This window comes from Anopheles ziemanni, chromosome 3, assembly GCF_943734765.1.
Source record: "Anopheles ziemanni chromosome 3, idAnoZiCoDA_A2_x.2, whole genome shotgun sequence".
Lineage (NCBI taxonomy): Eukaryota > Metazoa > Arthropoda > Insecta > Diptera > Culicidae > Anopheles > Anopheles ziemanni.
The window spans coordinates 20,590,429-20,607,285 of NC_080706.1; the positions used below are offsets into that span (position 1 = coordinate 20,590,429).

At 47.7% G+C, this 16,857-nt stretch overlaps 2 protein-coding genes across 2 annotated transcripts; one reads left to right on the plus strand and one right to left on the minus strand.

The window, feature by feature from the left end:
* The first annotated feature begins 185 nt into the window (after positions 1 to 185).
* Positions 186 to 5,580, plus strand: LOC131284315 (mucin-19). Its single transcript, XM_058313169.1, has 3 exons — positions 186 to 889; positions 968 to 2,387; positions 2,421 to 5,580. The coding sequence occupies exons 1-3, from the start codon at positions 549 to 551 to the stop codon at positions 5,484 to 5,486; spliced, it is 4,827 nt and encodes a 1,608-aa protein (XP_058169152.1). The 5' UTR covers positions 186 to 548; the 3' UTR covers positions 5,487 to 5,580.
* A 1,108-nt stretch (positions 5,581 to 6,688) lies between these two features.
* On the minus strand, positions 6,689 to 7,775 carry LOC131287321 (3-ketodihydrosphingosine reductase). The gene is made up of 2 exons (XM_058316359.1): positions 7,561 to 7,775; positions 6,689 to 7,501 (listed from the first exon to the last, which is right to left on the minus strand). The coding sequence occupies exons 1-2, from the start codon at positions 7,772 to 7,774 to the stop codon at positions 6,732 to 6,734; spliced, it is 984 nt and encodes a 327-aa protein (XP_058172342.1). The 5' UTR covers position 7,775; the 3' UTR covers positions 6,689 to 6,731.
* Positions 7,776 to 16,857: the final 9,082 nt, after the last annotated feature.

Here is a 16,857-nt window from a genome sequence, read left to right on the forward strand (position 1 = left end):
GGTTCCCTGTGTATCAAGGCCGTTCCCACAGGGCGTTCTGTCTAGTTCCTTCCTTCTTTCCCACATGCATGGCATGCTGCTGCGCGCTTTCTTTGAGACGTCAACGAATGTCAAAACGGGCGGACCACACAGGCACACTCGTTCCGAGGCTTCATCTTCATCGCGGAAGCGTCTCGTCTCGTTGTTGCCGCAGAACTTACTTACTATTGCCTTTTTCTGCTGTTAGTTACGTGAAGGTTAGGCGACGAGGTGAACTGCTTAGTGTTTTCCTCCGCGTGGAACTACCATATGCGCGCAAAGAAAACGGTACCCGCACTACGTACCGTTGACCACCTGCACTGCGAAAGCCTGTGAACCAGTGCGTCTGTGTGTCGTACTCATATCCGCTTTCGCGAGGCAAAATATGTATCGTTCTTAGTGAATAAGTGTATCCGCCAATCAAGACAGTCGAACGAAAACACGTTCCATCGACGGGACGCGACGTTTCACTCGCGTGGTATCGATTAAAAGTTACCCTCAGCTCAGCAAGGCGGAAGTGTCACATCAACATGTTCGATCAGGATCGATCGACGCGTGAAGGTGGATCGTCGAGGGGGTTGGCTGCTGCCCGACCGTCCACCGGGGAATCATCCGACTCACCTTCATTCAGTGGTGGTAGCAAGTCTAGGTTGGGCCTGTTCGCTGTTGGAGGAGGGGGACTAAGTCGAACGTTGAGCACACCGCCGATAGCGGAATCGACGCATATCGGCAACTGCAGTCTAGGTTGGAACGGTGCCAGCCCTGGTGGACAGTCCAAACGGAGGCCCACCTCACCGTTGCAAAACAATCGCAGTCTTTTTAAGAGTAGTGGAAACCTTTCCAGCATTGGGCTTGGGCGTTCAAGTTTACAGTGAGTACTTGCCGTCGCATCATAGAAGCCTTTGCTGATTTCCGTTTTGAAATCAACTGTTTGCTTATCTTTTCACAGAGTTTATGCCGATGCGCAAAGTCCGGGCTTGGTGAATCGATTGGTAAGATACTACGACGCCGATCAGTCAACCGTGATGAACCGTTCCCAGTCACTGTCGAGCGTGTACAACAAACCGGGCCAGTTCCCGTTGGTACATTTGCGCAAGCAGGAACTGCGCTACGGGGCAAACAACGCCGCTCGGCGACGGGGGAATCTGAGCACGATTCGGATCGCGGCACCAGAAAGATCGTTCTTGCAGCAAAGCAAACGTAGCAGCATTCTTCGCACTGGTTCCATGTTTCTTTCCGGTGTAAACAACGAAGCGTCAAACGATTCGTTGTTTGGTGGTCGCGGTGGAACGGTACCGGGTGCCTCAAAAACCACTACCAGCACCACCACCACAACCACCGCTGGAAACGAATCGGATGCGGAGAATCGAGTGATTACGCCTTGCGCCGAACTGGAAGCGACACCGACCCGGAGCGTACTAGACGCGTTGAAGGAAATATCACGCAAGCGTATCAACAACGAGGAGCTGGATGCGGATCGGATAAAAAAGCAGTGCAAGGAACTTTCCGAACTGGATGCGGCTGGCAGTGGGCCACCGTCGTCGACGGCAGCCGTTGCGATAGGCACGCTTGGAATGGCAACCAAGAGAAGCCGCGAACAGGCAGGCAGTCCATCGTCACCATCGGAAGGTGGTGCCGTGTCGGCAATGGACAGAGCGGGCAATGGAACGAGCATCGGTGGTGGTGACCGGCAAACACTCAAGAAGCGATTTTGTACCAAGAACAACGATATCCTCAGTTCGCTCAGCTCGAGCACGCTGATCGTAAACACCCCGAAACGTGTCGCATTGCCGCGCGTGGAACGGCGCTTCAACATGAACCAGACACCGTCGGTGATCACACCCGGAACCTCGATGAAGTACCCAATGCCAACGTCATCCTCCACCATGCTGGTGGGACCAACGACACCGGAAAAGTTCTCCAACATGCTGCTTGATTCACCTTCTTCCACGATTCGGCGTAAAGAGAGTTCAACAAACGCTGGTCCGAAAGCGATGGCACCAGCAACGACATTACCAAGTACCCTGATGACGACAGCAACGGGGATGGCGATGATCGGAGAGCAGCGGGAACAACCCACGCGACCAAAGATAACCCTCTTCAATCGCCCGTATGACGCCACGGTCAAAAACACATCGACCGTTGCTAGCGACGGCGAAGAGGACGAGCACGGCGAGGGCGGTGGAAAGGTGCAGTTTGTCAAGCCGAAGGACAAATCGCCACAGCTGAGCGGCAGCAGTAGCATCAGTAGCGCTTCGTCGCGTGACCCGCTCAAAAAGCCATCCACCTCGAAGCTGTCGGTCATGTTGAAATGTTTAAACGGCGATCTGGACGAAGATTACGAAGGAGAAGAAGATGAAGTGGAGGAGGTGCGAGAGCCGATTGGGCATCTACCAGCAAAGCCAGGAGCATCAACGTCGGCATCACAGCCAGGATTAGGATTTACGTTCAATTCTACCACTAAAGATACGGTCGATGCTCCGGCAAAGGAACAGAACGTGGCTCAACCCAAGCAGACGGAAACGGGTAAGGAAAGGCCAACTGAAACCCTTTCCAACGCTGCGACAGCAGGAACAACACCGGCGGCCACGGCAACGAGTAGCGGCATTTCGGCGCTTATCAACAGTCCAATCAAAGATACTGGTTTGGGAAAAATTTCTTCCGTCAATGAGACCAACTCCGAGAAGCAGGCGGAAGGTGAAAAGCGGAATGACCCGATTCCCGTTGTGTCACCGCCGCAGCCCGGTGAAGCTCCAATACCGATTGTCTTTTCTATCGGTGCCTCATCGCCGGCAAAGACAACAACTGCGGTCAGTTCGACGGGTTTTACATCACCAACTGGCGGTGCATCGACGGGTTCCACTGCTACGTCGGGAATTGTTGCTCCCGCGGCAACGTTCTCCTTCGGTACCACGCCAGTTGCGGCGAAAAAATCCGACGCTCCACAGACGACGACCTCGGCGAACCTGATTTCATTCTCTCCAGCACCAGCGGCGTCTGGAACTACGACGTTTGGATCAACGTTTGGGGCTAAACCATCCTCTCCGGTGATTCAATTTGGCAGTGTGACAACCACCCAATCGACGACGCAGTCGACAGCCTCGTCTGGATCGACGTTTACTTTCGCTGGTAAAGCAGCGGCTTCCCCTACGTTGGCATCAACGACGACCACTGGAGCTGCACCTAAAGTGACCTCCCCGACGTTCACCTTCGGCAGTGGAAGCACGTTCAGTGCGTTCAAGACACCGACAGCGCCGGTTTCCTCGACGACGCCCACCAAAACAACCGGAGTGGCCAGTCCACCAAGCTCCGGCTCACTGTTTGCCATGCCTGCTCCAGTGCCGGCCGCTCCAGGATCTACTTTTACTTTCGGTGCAAAACCAGCTGGCGGGGCCATCGCCACCACGACCGCACCCGGTACTCTACCGTCGGCGTCGTCCTCCTCCTCAGTGTTTGGCTCCGTGCTGGGTGCCGGCGTTCCGGCAACGACCTCATCCACAACTACGGGAGCAACGCTTGGAACAACCTTTACCTTTGGTGGGGCGGCAACAACTGCTGCCACAACTGCGGCGCCGGCACCAACGACAGCTTTTACCTTTGGTGGCGCCGGGGCAACAGCAACAAACCCCCCGGCAAACGCTGCGACGTCTGCGCCAGTCTCTACAACCTCGTCGACATTCCCCGCGTTTGGTGCATCGGCATCGACAGCTCCCGCTGCGGCACCATTCGTGTTCGGTGGTCCAAAGCCTTCCGCAGTCGCTGGCGCCTCCACGACGGCACCAACGACGACAGCGTCATCGACTACGCCTGCGTCGACCAACCTCTTCGCCTCTGCGGCAGCGGCTTCGTCCAACACTACCGCCACCTCGAATCTGTTCGGCGGCTCATCGGCCACTGGAGCACCAGCAACCGGCACGAACCTGTTCGGTGGAAGCGCGTCCGGAAGTACGTCCATTTTCGGTGCGCCAGCAGCAACCAATGCAAACCAAGGACCGACCTCCACGGCACCCGGTGGTGGCACGACATCGTCCTCCAGTCCGTTCACGTTCGGTGCGAAGCCGAACACAATCGCACCACTGAATGGGCCATCGACTAATTCGACCACCGGTGGATCAATCTTTGGTGCTGCCGCTGCAGCTGCACAGCAACCTTCCTCCGCCAACCAGACTACACCGGGTGGACTGTTTACATTCGGCTCGGGAGGTGCCGGCACTGGATCAGCACCGCAGGTGCCTACCTTTGGTGCCCCAGCGGCGTCGGCTACCACTGGGACCACCGGATCAAACTCCTCGGCAGCGCCTTTCACGTTCGGTGCGGCTGCCTCGAAACCGGCCCAAGCGGCTGCAAATGCCCCTGCCGCCACCGCAGGAGGTGGTATTTTTGGTTCCATTGCGGGCAATAACAATAGCACCAACAGCAGCGGCAATAACAACACGGGTACCGTTCCTGCATTCGGTGCGGGAATTAACGGCGGTGCCACAACCGGTACTTTCGGTGGGGGTGCAATCTTCGGTTCGTCTGCCACCAATAGCAATCCGGTGGCTGCTGGCACTGGCAGTGGAACGTCAATTTTCGGTTCCAACACACAAACCGCCAACGGTCCACAGCAGAACGTGCCCGGACAGCAGGCATCATCCGGCACCGGAGGACTATTTACATTCGGTGGTGCCGCCACCAACAGTTCGACCGGAGGAAACACATTCGGCAGTGCAACAAACGCAGCCGGTGCCTCCACCACATTCGGAAGTTTGGCGAATAACGCTGCATCGGCTGGCCTTACCAACGGTATCGGTGGCAACAAACCGTTCACCTTCGGTGCAAGCGCCACGGCTTCGCCGGCTCAACAGCAGCAGCAACAACAACAAGCGCCGGCACCAGCCCCAGTATCCGGTGGGTTCAATTTCAACCTCGGTTCGAACGCCCCGAATGCAGCACCGAAGCCGTTCTCCTTCTCCGCTGGGAACGCGTCCACTGGAAACGCAGTCCAATCACCGCCGATGTTTGGATCACCCGCGTCCAATCAATCTTCGGCAGCCCCGTTTACCTTCGGTGCTTCCGCAGCGAACAACAACCCCACCAACAACAACAACAACAATGCCAGCAATGTAGCCTCCCCGGGACCGTTCACCTTTGGTCAAACGCAACAACAGCACCAACAACAACCGCAGCAGCAGCAACAACAGCAGGGAACGGCTTTCAACTTCTCCGCCGGCAATGTGGCGGCCGTCGCACCGCAACCCCAGCAGCAGCAGCAGCAACCGCCAGCGTTTAACTTCGGTGCCGCGGCGGCACAGTCACCGTTCGGGGCGCTCACCAGTCCCGGTGCCCCACCGGCATTCGGTGGTGCGCCCACGTTCGCCGCACCGGTCGGTGGTATGCCGACATTCAGCATCGGTACAAACTCGACCCCGAACGGACCGCCGACCGGTCAGCGAAGGATAAAGTTCGCAACCCGTCGGGTCAAGTGACCGTAGAAGTGACGACTGGACGGTGGCGGCGAACAACCGATCACCACGTTCCAGCTCGAAATAAGTTAGCTGAAGCCTCTCCCAAATCCCCTCCACCGCCTGCTACGGAGTGTTACGGGGATCTATGAATATCTTGTAAAGAGAACCAAAACTATGTTGATGATTATGATGAAGATTCGTTTCCTTTTCCTTTTCCACCGCCATTGCCAGCGATCCAGTGTTAGCTTTTTGGCCCCCTTCGTTTTCTTTCTACACAGAAAATAAGTTTCTGTGCATGGCTGTACCATTTTAAGTGTTCTGTGTTTGTGTATTTCCTTTTCATAAGGTACTAATCGTTGCCGTTTTCTTGTTGGATAGTTACAAAATGAGTGTATTTGGAACCGACGATGTTTTGTCCGAATGTAAATGCCTTTTTATTCTATATTGTTTTGTGACGCAAAGGATCACATTATTACTGTGTGGGAATTCAGCGTACAGTGAAATAAATTAACAAAAAAAAAACACACACACACGCAGACACACTGAATCACTCAAATAAACTAATCACTAAACTAATATGCATATAAAATAATGAATTGTAAAACCAAGAAAGAGAAAGGATCGAATAAAATAGCATCCGGGCGCAAATGGAATTTATATTCAAACCGTATTCGGTATTTTGAAGTAAGAAATTTTGGATGTTGAAAGAAATTGATGGATAGCTAATAACTCGTTGAGATGTAAAGTAAAATATTACGGTTAACAACGTGTCTGATGGGAATTCATTCGAAGTAAGTTTATAATATCGAGAAATATCTCTGGAAAAAGCCTTTGGAGAGATACAAATAAATATTATTGAGGTGTGCAGCATCTTCTGATAGCGTGGAAATACTTCACTTGTCAGATTTGAGTAATAATTTGCTACAATTTGTCCATGGTTTGTGATAAATAATTAAAAATTGAACAAAAACTGCTGAAAACCATTCATTTTGTTACATTTCTTTCCAAGAAGCAAAAAAAAAAATGTTACAATATTACAATATGGTGTTGAACTGTATTTTTGTACACACGTTTGTTGGAGGACGAATATATAAACTGAAGTAAAATTTTCGTTGATGAGTGCTACAATACTGTAGAATAAATGCCATGTGCGTTTGTTCGTTATTCCTCAATGAAGCTACTACCGTTTACCGGCTTTTATGTGGGGATAGTCAACAGTTTAAGTATTCCTGAGCATCGGGGTCACCACAGCGTAGTGGTTGCTTCTTAGCGCTGCTGTCGCCGCTTGGCACAACCCTTCACGATTCGCTGGAAGTTCCACTGTAGCAGCAAACCGATCAACCGCAGTGGTCCCAACAGGTAGAATTGAACGAAACAGAGCAACGGGCCCTTCCACGGTGCCATACCGACGCACAGGATGCTGAGTATCCAGCTTTCCAGGCCCAGGATGGAGAAAAACGATCCCTTCAGTGCGTCACGCACGATCCGCTTGCCAACATCTTCCGGTTTAGCCAAACCGCCCGAACCGGAAATAATCTTCGTTTCCTCCGGTTTGGTGCGGTTTTCGTTTTCGAACCCGGGCGTGTCCGTGTCGGCGGGTAGGGCCAGCGTTACACTAACCCCACGGTGGCTTGCTTCCATGGCGATCGTTTCGGCGAGCCCTCGGAGGGCGAACTTCGAAGCTGCGTACGCACCGTACCCATAGATACCGACAAGTGCCGCCTGGGACGCTGTAATGACGATGATGCCGTCACCGGCCGCCTTCATCTTCGGCAGCACGTGCCGCGTCGGATAGAAGGTAGCAAAGTAGTTGACATCCATCAACCGGTGAGCGTCTTCGATGGTCGTATCTTCGACTGTACCACAAATGGCCATACCAGCACAGTTGACCAGCATGTATATCGGCCCGACCGAGCTTTCCAGTTCGTCCAGGGTACGCGTGACCGCTTCATGGTTCTGGGAGAGGTCAAGTGAACGGAATTGAAGCTTTTGCGTATCCCGCACGCGATATTTTTCCAGCTCTTCAAGGGCTTTTTCTGTAAAAACAAAAATAGTTAATAGAAAGGTACACGAAGGAATCTTGCGGAATGTATACCGAGCAAGGACACCTTTCTCGCGATTATCGTAACATGGGCACCCAGTCGAACACACTCGATCGCTGCCCACATACCGATTCCACTGGAACCGCCCGTGACGACCACATGTTTGCCCTTGATGTTCCGTTTTTTACGAGTAAGAAAATAAAATATCAATCCATGCACCAGGAAAATACCGCCTATGGTGAGGATTATTTCGGTGGAATGTTCCATTGTTGTGAATCGAAATATAACCACTGCACTGTTCCGTAAGGAACTTCTGCTCAAGTACTTTCGCTACCCTTTTTTCAGGTAATGACGATAATCGTATATGGAACCATAGATTCGTGACCGCCTTTCTATTCGCCGCTTTTTGATTGACTAAAGCGGGTGTGAAAAATTGATAACAGATGTAATGGCTGCGTACTTTGCATCAGTATGAATTGGCAGACGTCTGTAAGCTAACCTAGAGCAGTATATCTTCGTAGAAGCAACCTCGATGCATGATCTTCTCTTTCCAACTCACAGATGGATTTTTTGAAACTTGAATTTATAAAGTGTAAAGTCCGCCAAAGGGCTTGCACTACACCACAGTCAGGAAGGATAGAACAACTAAAGTTAATCCATTTCGGAATGATACACAAGGACCGAAGATACAAAAACGACTGGTCCTGATGAAATGGGTTTGGTTGGGTAGAACAACTCGGATAATGATCGATCTAATCGACTCGTTATGTGACTAATTCGACTCAAATCATTGTGAGTCGATTCAAACAGTTTAGGATCAGGTCAGAATCGAATCAAATCGAGTCCCAAACCAATCAAATCTGATTCGAATCCTAATCGAATCATGGGATCCAAATCTTTAGAATCTGTCAGATGGGATTCGAATCCTTAGAATCCGTCAAATGGGATTCGAATCTTTAGAATCCGTCTAGGGATCGAATCTTCGAATCTTCCGAGTCCCGATTCTGCCAACACTAGACTGCCGCAGTCTTCGACGGGTCGCCCCGCTTCGCTGTTCAGAGAACCGAGCGCAAAGAACGGAAGGTAAAACTGCTGTGTTTGGTGCGACGAAGAATGCGATGAGAAGAAGCGGAAAATTCTTATCGCGGTGGAATGCAGTGCAATTGTGCAAAGAGTTTGCATTCGGCCCATCCTCGCTATTCCATCATCGCAGCGCACAAGGCAAGCGTAGTGCAGCGTTTGTTTAGGGTTTTGTGAAGCGAAAACCTACAGCCGCAGTGTGCCAGAGAGGGGTAAGAAACAGTGACAAAGTGTTTCGTGCGGAACGGTGGCAAATACATGAAGGTTGCGGGCTCGTTTTGTGAATAAAAACGTGGAGCCTCGATTTTTAGTTTGTTCCTACAACAAAAAAGCAGGGAAAAGGGGAAGAAAACAAACGCGTTAGCAAACTGCGTGGAGATACGTGAGCTGTTTTCTGTGCGTGGACGAGTGAGGGAAGTGAGTGAGAAAGCTTTCGGCCGGTTCATACAGTGCGTGCGAATGAAATAGCGTGTACGGTGAGATAAAGCAGAAATACCGTGATCCGCGGCGGGCCCAGCCTGGTGTGTATCCACGGGATCAGTTTTCTGTGGCACACGGAAAAACGGTGACGTTTTGCGTTCTCATTGGCATTGTCGGTGACTGTCCTCCCTTTGACAATCCGTGCACGATTTCTTCGCGCCGCGAGGCGCGACGGGATTGAATCGAAAAGTCTCGATTCCCTGGCGAACGCAAGTGTGCGCCGTATGTGTCTATATGTGTGTGTGTGATGGAAACAGGATCGGTCGCAGGATTCTTCCCGTTTCGTTGAACCGTGGAATTTCTTTCCCAGCAAAGTGTGATGAGATGAGATGGTGACCAGCGGAATCCCGTGGCAAGCTTCTCATACAGGTGCAATGCAAGCACAGGAAGCAAAATAGCGACTTCGCGTATCTTTACTGCAAAAGGATACCCTTTTTCATAGATTGCCGTGTATTTTTTCTCAGAAATAGAAATCGAGGTGAAGGTCGAAAAAGTCCATTCCCGTCCAGTTAAGTGTAAACATCGAGAGTATACGCTGGAATGGTTCTGTTCGATCAACGCCATTTAACATCGAAACCAAACACAGCCCAACATGCAACTCACGAAGAGACAACTGTTTTGTGCAAAAGTGCACACAAATTGCAGTGTGGTGCAGTGCAGTGCATGTACACAACACACCTACAAATACGCATTGTGGTTCACATGACTACCTGGGCGACTAAGCGTTTAAATTTATTACTTCAATGCATTAAATTTGCCTGTTTGTGTGGGTTTGGGTGGTGGACATTGTTTGCTTCGCCAACTGGGTAGCGAAACGCCAGAAAACCATAGGCAGCTGTCTCCAGTTTTACTATGTTTCAAATATGTTTGCCATTAGATTTTTAAAGGGAACAGAAAATAAGAAAAAAGATGCTGCAAAAACTCGTTCTGTTTTCCAAAATAAGATGTTGTTGTTTTTTTTATGATATCGCGGATGATCAATGCGAAAAGTTGTATCCAATGAGATGAAACAGATACACAATCTCTACCCATATTGATGGAGGGGTCGTGGTATTGCGTCAAGTGTCTTTTTCGTTCGCAATGAAAAACAAGTAGCCATAATAATAGTAAATTAGATATTGTGTAAGTCAATTTATGTTGCACCGCCTGGTAAACATCGTGAGTCAGTAAATTATTATTTCTGTGAGAACCATTACTAGTGAGATGAGATAATTGTCTTTTGGGCCTGAAACCGTGTTTGGGAGCTTCTTTTTTGTACAGCAGAAAATGTATCACGATGGCAAAAATGTAATATTGCTGCATCTCCTGTGTGGTACAAATATTGAAACATTCTTCAAGCAGATCATTTACGGAATGTGGGTAGAAATGGTGCAAAAAGTCTGAAGGCGGGATTATTTTTAACCATCTCGCCCAGCTAGATCATCCTGCAAAGTGCTGTCGTGGTCGTTTTCGCGATAGCGGACCGTCTTTCGTAGATTTTTTTTTTGTTGATTAACATTATTACATTCCTTCCGAAACACGCCTCATATCTGCCATCACTTTCGCTCGTATCCCCGTCTGAAGTGGGGTCCTTGTTTTCCTTTCCTTTTCTCGGTCGACATCTTTCGCTCGCGAAAAAAGGAGCGCCCATTTTTTGGTCCTAAGAAAAAGTGCCACTTCCACAAAGCAGCTGCTGCCTACTTCGATGGATTTTTGCTCATTTATCTCCCCACATCTGGAGCACGGCGGCGGGATGATGATGATCATCAGCAGGGCAGGATGGTGTTTGTGCGTTGACACCTGCGTCGAATTTTTGTTTAACGAAACCTTTTTTCCTTTTCCTCAAAGGGAAAAGCAGTCGAGTACAGCCAATAGAGATCAAAACAAATTAATTTTGAATAAAAGAGAGAAACGATGATAAACCATCCTTCGTCAAAGATAGAAAATAAAGGTTCCGTAGAAAATCGATTATTTTGAATCAACCTCACGATGAACATCAAAAATACTTTCATAGTTGTCTTAAAACGAAAAATAGTTTAACTAATTGCATTATTAAGTAATCGCTAATGTTTATGTTTATGTTCAAATGTTTAATATATCAATCATTTTCTTTTCATTCAAAATTTCCATTTTTCCCAGTGGTAAGATATCAAGCTCAATAAACTCATAACAAGCAGATACATGCATACCGCTTTTCCGCATTGTAAGGGTAGAAATGGAAAACACATATTTCCCCCTTTACGCTTTACTTACATTGACGCATCGATGAATCTATTCGTCGGTGAGGTGTTAATGTGAGATGGTAGTCTCGGTCCGTGTAAACAATCACATGGAAAATGCACTCAGCAAGAAAAAAAAAACGGACAATATTATTGTTTATTAAACGATTCACAATTTTAAGAATTTATAAAATTTGATAACAGTTTCCTATGTTTTGAATCCTTTTGCAGAGTGTGTAAGAGTTGACTCATAGCAAATATTTAAAATAAAGTGCAAGTGTAGTATTTGGTTCAGTGCTTGAGAAGAAAAATAAAAAAGGGAAAAATAAATAAATAAATCGGAAATGTGCGGTAGTGCTGCCGTCATTTATGAAATATCGTGTTCGTTCAACAACGTGGCAAGCAAATGTTGAAGTGTGCTATAAATAGTTAATGAATCGTGAGTGTTTACTGCCAAAAACAGAGCCATCAAAGTTGTTACTCTGTTACCCAATAAAAATAAGATAGATACCGAAATCTCGACACCGTGCGAAGGAAAGGCGAAACCAAAATAGAGTTGGTGAAAAGTGGTTTTCGAAAGGGAAACAAGTGTGTATGAAAAGAAAATTTTCAGCTGTTTTATATCTCTTATCTCGGTCGGTGGGAGTCGGTGGAGAGTGAAATGTGCTGAGTCTGGCGACTGGCAAACGGTCGGCGCAGCATACACATTTTCCCACATTACCATTGTGCCCGGTGCAAGAAATCAATGAAAAAGTGAGGTGAGAAAAGAGGCGCGCAATCCAATTGGCTGATCTTTTGAAGGTCAAATAATCAATTCCTCCCACGAGCGGTGGAAAAATTTGTTTGGAAAAAACGAAATAATCGTGCAAAGTTTGATCCACTTTCTACTTAAAACCCCTGACGCTTCGGAATATTAGCTGTGCCAACGGGCGGTTCAGTTTCCTCTACTCTGCATCTCGTTGGATTTGGAGCTACCCTGAGCTGACTGTAAAGGTAAGTGTAACAGACACCCAGGGTCGAGTTATAATTAGATTGTTAAGTACCAATGTTGAGGCTATATACTTTTTATTCTCATCCAATATCCTTCCGAACGGGCGCTGTCCTGTAGCTGGGGGTTTAAAATTACTTTGTGCTATATACACTTTTTAACCATATTTTGTTATCATTTCCCCATGATTGCGGAACTGTAGGCGAAACCTGTAGGAACAAAATATAATCATCTGAGTACACACTTTGCGCCGGTGTAGTGGTGATGCAATGCGAATATTGACCCTTTTTTTGCCACCATCCACCGTATCTTTCCTCCATGTCGCACTTTATGTATTGTGTCGCTTTGGGAAGACTTCCGGCACTAAGCGAAAAAAAAGAACTCCGAAAACAATTACCGGAAATTGGTCCGATCTTTTACTTTTCTTTCGTATTCTTCTAAGGGCGACAGCAAAGAAGAAAAACACACGCGTTGTCTTTTACTCTACAACCCGTTCCTATTGGTGAACTGTTCCGTTTGGGGCGCCACACCGGAAACGGTAGATTATTTCTGTTCACGGAAATGTTAATTCATTGTTCAATGAAGTTCAACTTCAGTGGAGAAAAGTCAGCTGTATATAGATGATAAAGATCAATTTGTTTCTTGAAACCCGGTGCCGCATAGCGTATTTCATTTTATTTTACACATAGTATTGCTATACGGATCCGTAGGCATTGCCAAAAAAGATATGCCATCTTTTTATATCGTGTCATTTATGTCGTAGTACCTGGCTCAATGTTTTTCTTGGTGAAGAGCAAAGTAAAAATACACGGGTGCTTTTGCCATAACAGTTTAAAATATATCGAAACCTTTCAACTTAATGTATCATCATGTTGTAGCACGAAAGTTTCGTTCATTCCCTTAGCGATTCTTTCGTTGTATTATACATATTTTCTTTTAAATTATAGTTTCTTTCTTTATTTTGTGGGTAACCACAAAATTACTAGCGGGTAACCACAGAAGTAAATCATATGAGTCATCTTCTCTTATCAAATCGTTTTGCAAAGGTTATAAAAGATTTATTAAATGTTTTTATAATCGATTTGCTCAACACACTGAGAAAGGAAAGAAATACAAAACTACACACGTTCTAGAATGGGCTGTGAATAGCTTTTCGCCAAAGAATTACCATCCAAAATAATACGTAGATTTGCATAAATGACAGCCCACTCTTGTTGAGGATTTCCAGTGGGAGAGCAGAAACAAATTCGTCTATTTTATTGACCCTGTTAAAACACCGAACGAGTTGTCCAACGTTGTCCAACGGCTTCGCATAAGGCGAATGTTTCATCCAATTTTTCCGGTAATAAAGCAAACAAACGTGCCCGTGCTGCTTATGCCCGGCCAGATGAGGATCACTTCATCCCACGCGCCTTCTCAGCCCGCTATCTCCATCGGCAGAACAAACGAAGCTTTATCGTTCCGACCTGAGCCTGGCCGCTAAGGCGCCCTCGAACATTATTATCTCGGGCGTCATCACCGACGCAACGGGCCATCCCACGGCTTACGGCCATAGATAGCACCCGGTACACAGGCACAGCGCGGGTGCTGGTGGCTCTCGAGTGGCACAATGGAGGAGTGTTTCTAGTGGGATTTTGTTTCCTCCCACACCCCCTCGTATCACTACTCCACTACCTGACAGCACCAGACTTTCGGTAACCTCGACGCAGTGCTCTAGATTTTCAGTGGCCGCTTGCCTCCCCCAGTCCGCCGGTAGGGGGGCCGGATTTGCATAAAATTATTGATACGGTATTTTAACGGATTTGACCATGACCACGACGAAATAGAAAGGGGAACCGTCGGCCGGTGGTCGGGCTCTGCACTCTAGCGTGGCCATGCGCGGGAGTTGACGTTGTGGCCGATAATTTTTTGGGCCGTTAAAATCGGGTCAACATAGCATGGTTCTTCAGGCGAGAAACACATTATCTCATGAGATCGCCATTTGATCATCAGATCCTTCACGTTTTTATCGATTGTTTTTAAAGCAACAGTATGGAAAAGGTAGTGTTCCGTTGGTGAACCAACAGGATAGGATAGTTTTGATGCAAAACTGTTGACGTGGAGTGTCACAGCTCGATCTGGTCTTATGTTCGCTGTTCGTGCTAGGAAGCTATGAGTCTTCTGGTCAAATCATCAATTTATTTCTTTGTGCGTATCAGGCAAATAACACACACGCACACGCAATATATACCGGCGAAGCAAACATGCTGTGTTGTTGCGTGCGACATCAACCGGGAATGGCGCCCGCTTGTTTCCATTGTTATCGAGGCACTCTCTACTTCTTCTCGTGTTACCCTTGGTTCCTGTTCTTTAATGGTTACAATCAGTTGTTCAAGTCCGGGTTTTTCCTTTGTGTTTATTTTTTTTTCCTGCACACAACCCGTTGCAGACATCTCCATAGTAGTAATTAATTAGTTTCTTCTTGCCAAAAAATTAGCAGGCCTGTGTAAACTCGGTGGTCAAGTTAAGTTCTTTCCTAAGTGAAGACATTTTACATGTTTACAAGAAAGAGTTTGTTTGAAGTAATTATTTCACTCCACCTAATGATGCCCTTTCTGCAGCCAACCAACTGCATGATCTGTAAGCCATTTTTAACCGTATCTGTTGGAAGGCTATGCCCATCAGAAAACTGATTATCGGTTTAGTCTGCTGTGGTTTTACTTTGTAGCTTGCTATCCGTGATAAGAGCAACCTTGGCACCAAATAATTGAAAACAGTATAAAATCAAGACAAACTGGCACAGCATTCTTTTGAGTCCTTGCCCCTTTTAAGTATAAGATGTGGATTTATTGAACGTATTACTACAAATACCGGCTATTCGTGTTTTAATACGTAACTATTCCGAACATAAAAAATATAATGTTGATAAATTATAATTTTTTTCGTTTCTTGCTAGTTTTAATACAAGCTGGTTATATTCTGGTTCAATTTTCAGGACACCTAACATTTATAGCATCAAGAATGCAAATTAAATGTAATAAATTATTGTTAAATTAACGTATATATTCCAGGCAAATGGAAGAAGTTTCTGTAGAAATTTCATCTCGTTTTGTAACCAGATACGATCCACGATTCATAAAACCGCAATGAGTTGTACCACGGCGACCCAGACATCCCGGGCTAGAAGCCCGCGGGCTGTTCCTCTGCGGTCGCACCCACCATTCCGCCCCACCATGGGTTTCGCTTGCGTATGTGCGTTTCGAGCTCCCCATGCACATTATTCCTTACTACACCGCCGCAGGCGGAAAATGGGCTCTCTCACACACTACGAAACCCGCGAACTACTCCTACGCACGTTTATCGCGTCAATCGCGTTATCACACACACCCTCTTTCTCCTCACCATCCGGGTGGGCCACTCCATAACAGGCTGGCTTTTCAGTCAGTCGAAAATCGGTCGAAAGGAATGGAAGATGTGCAGGCAGTATCTCCCCTTTTCTCTCCCGGTCTTTGTCAGTCTCTCGGCTTGTGGCTTGCATTCGATTGACTGTGTATCGTATCGCAAGGATTTACAATTACTCTCGGCCATGGAACATGCGCACTACAAATGGTTCCGTTGGGGGACGGGATCCTTTCATTTGGGAATGTTTTCGCATTCCCAACGTTCTCGCCCAATTTCATCTCCTTAACACGAGAAGTGTGGTGTTTTTCTAACAATCATCCGTTTATGCCCTATTACTTCTGTTTACTATTATAATTCTTATCAAAATCGTCAATGGTCATTTTGTGGGGAAATCTTCTCCATCCTGTTCACACGGGTTTGCATCTCGTTGGGACACGGTTCGATAGTCTCTCCCGGTCGGTTCTATGACCCAGGAAATGAACTCCACACACACACCACAAGATAAGGAAGCGACCCGGGACAATTTGCTGCCGTCTCGTTGCATTTATTGCACGCCGGTGCAACGGCAGCCAACCGTGTCCGGCCATTTTTCGGCACGATGACTTTCGTACGCATTCCCGGACCGTCCGAAGGGCGAGTTTTTCCCCGGCGCTGCATCATGGCTCTCTCCCTCTCTCTCGGGTTTCCATCGACGATGGTGCACTCGGAGCCGGCTGCAGCATGCAACTTGCGCATCCTCGACACCTGTCTTGCGTACGGTTGTGCGTACGGGTTTTCCGTATTCACAATACTACGCACCGGCTACGTCTACACTCTCACCATGCGTATCACGGGTCCTATGGCTCGCAAATGAGTTTGGGAGGGCGGAAATGCACTCCCCCAAATGGCATGTTCTGGAAAAGAACGGGAAGTTTTTCGCATGCCACAACCGTACAACCGAATGGGGCAGAAGCGTACACATTTGCGCAAATGCAGTTTTCCGATGACCGTGCATACATGCTGCATATGCGTTTGCCTTGCAGCAGTTCAGCGTAGCATTGAAACTTTCGATGCAGGGGACGCAGTCCGGTCAGGATCGAACGCATCCTACGTGCATCGTCCGCCAATGTGGGTTGAGGGTGGAAATAAAAAAATCGCCCTTCCAACGAATGCGCACTTCATTGAACAATCATTAATTTCAGCTGTATTGACTCAAATTATCGGTTTATTGTGGTCCCGCTTTC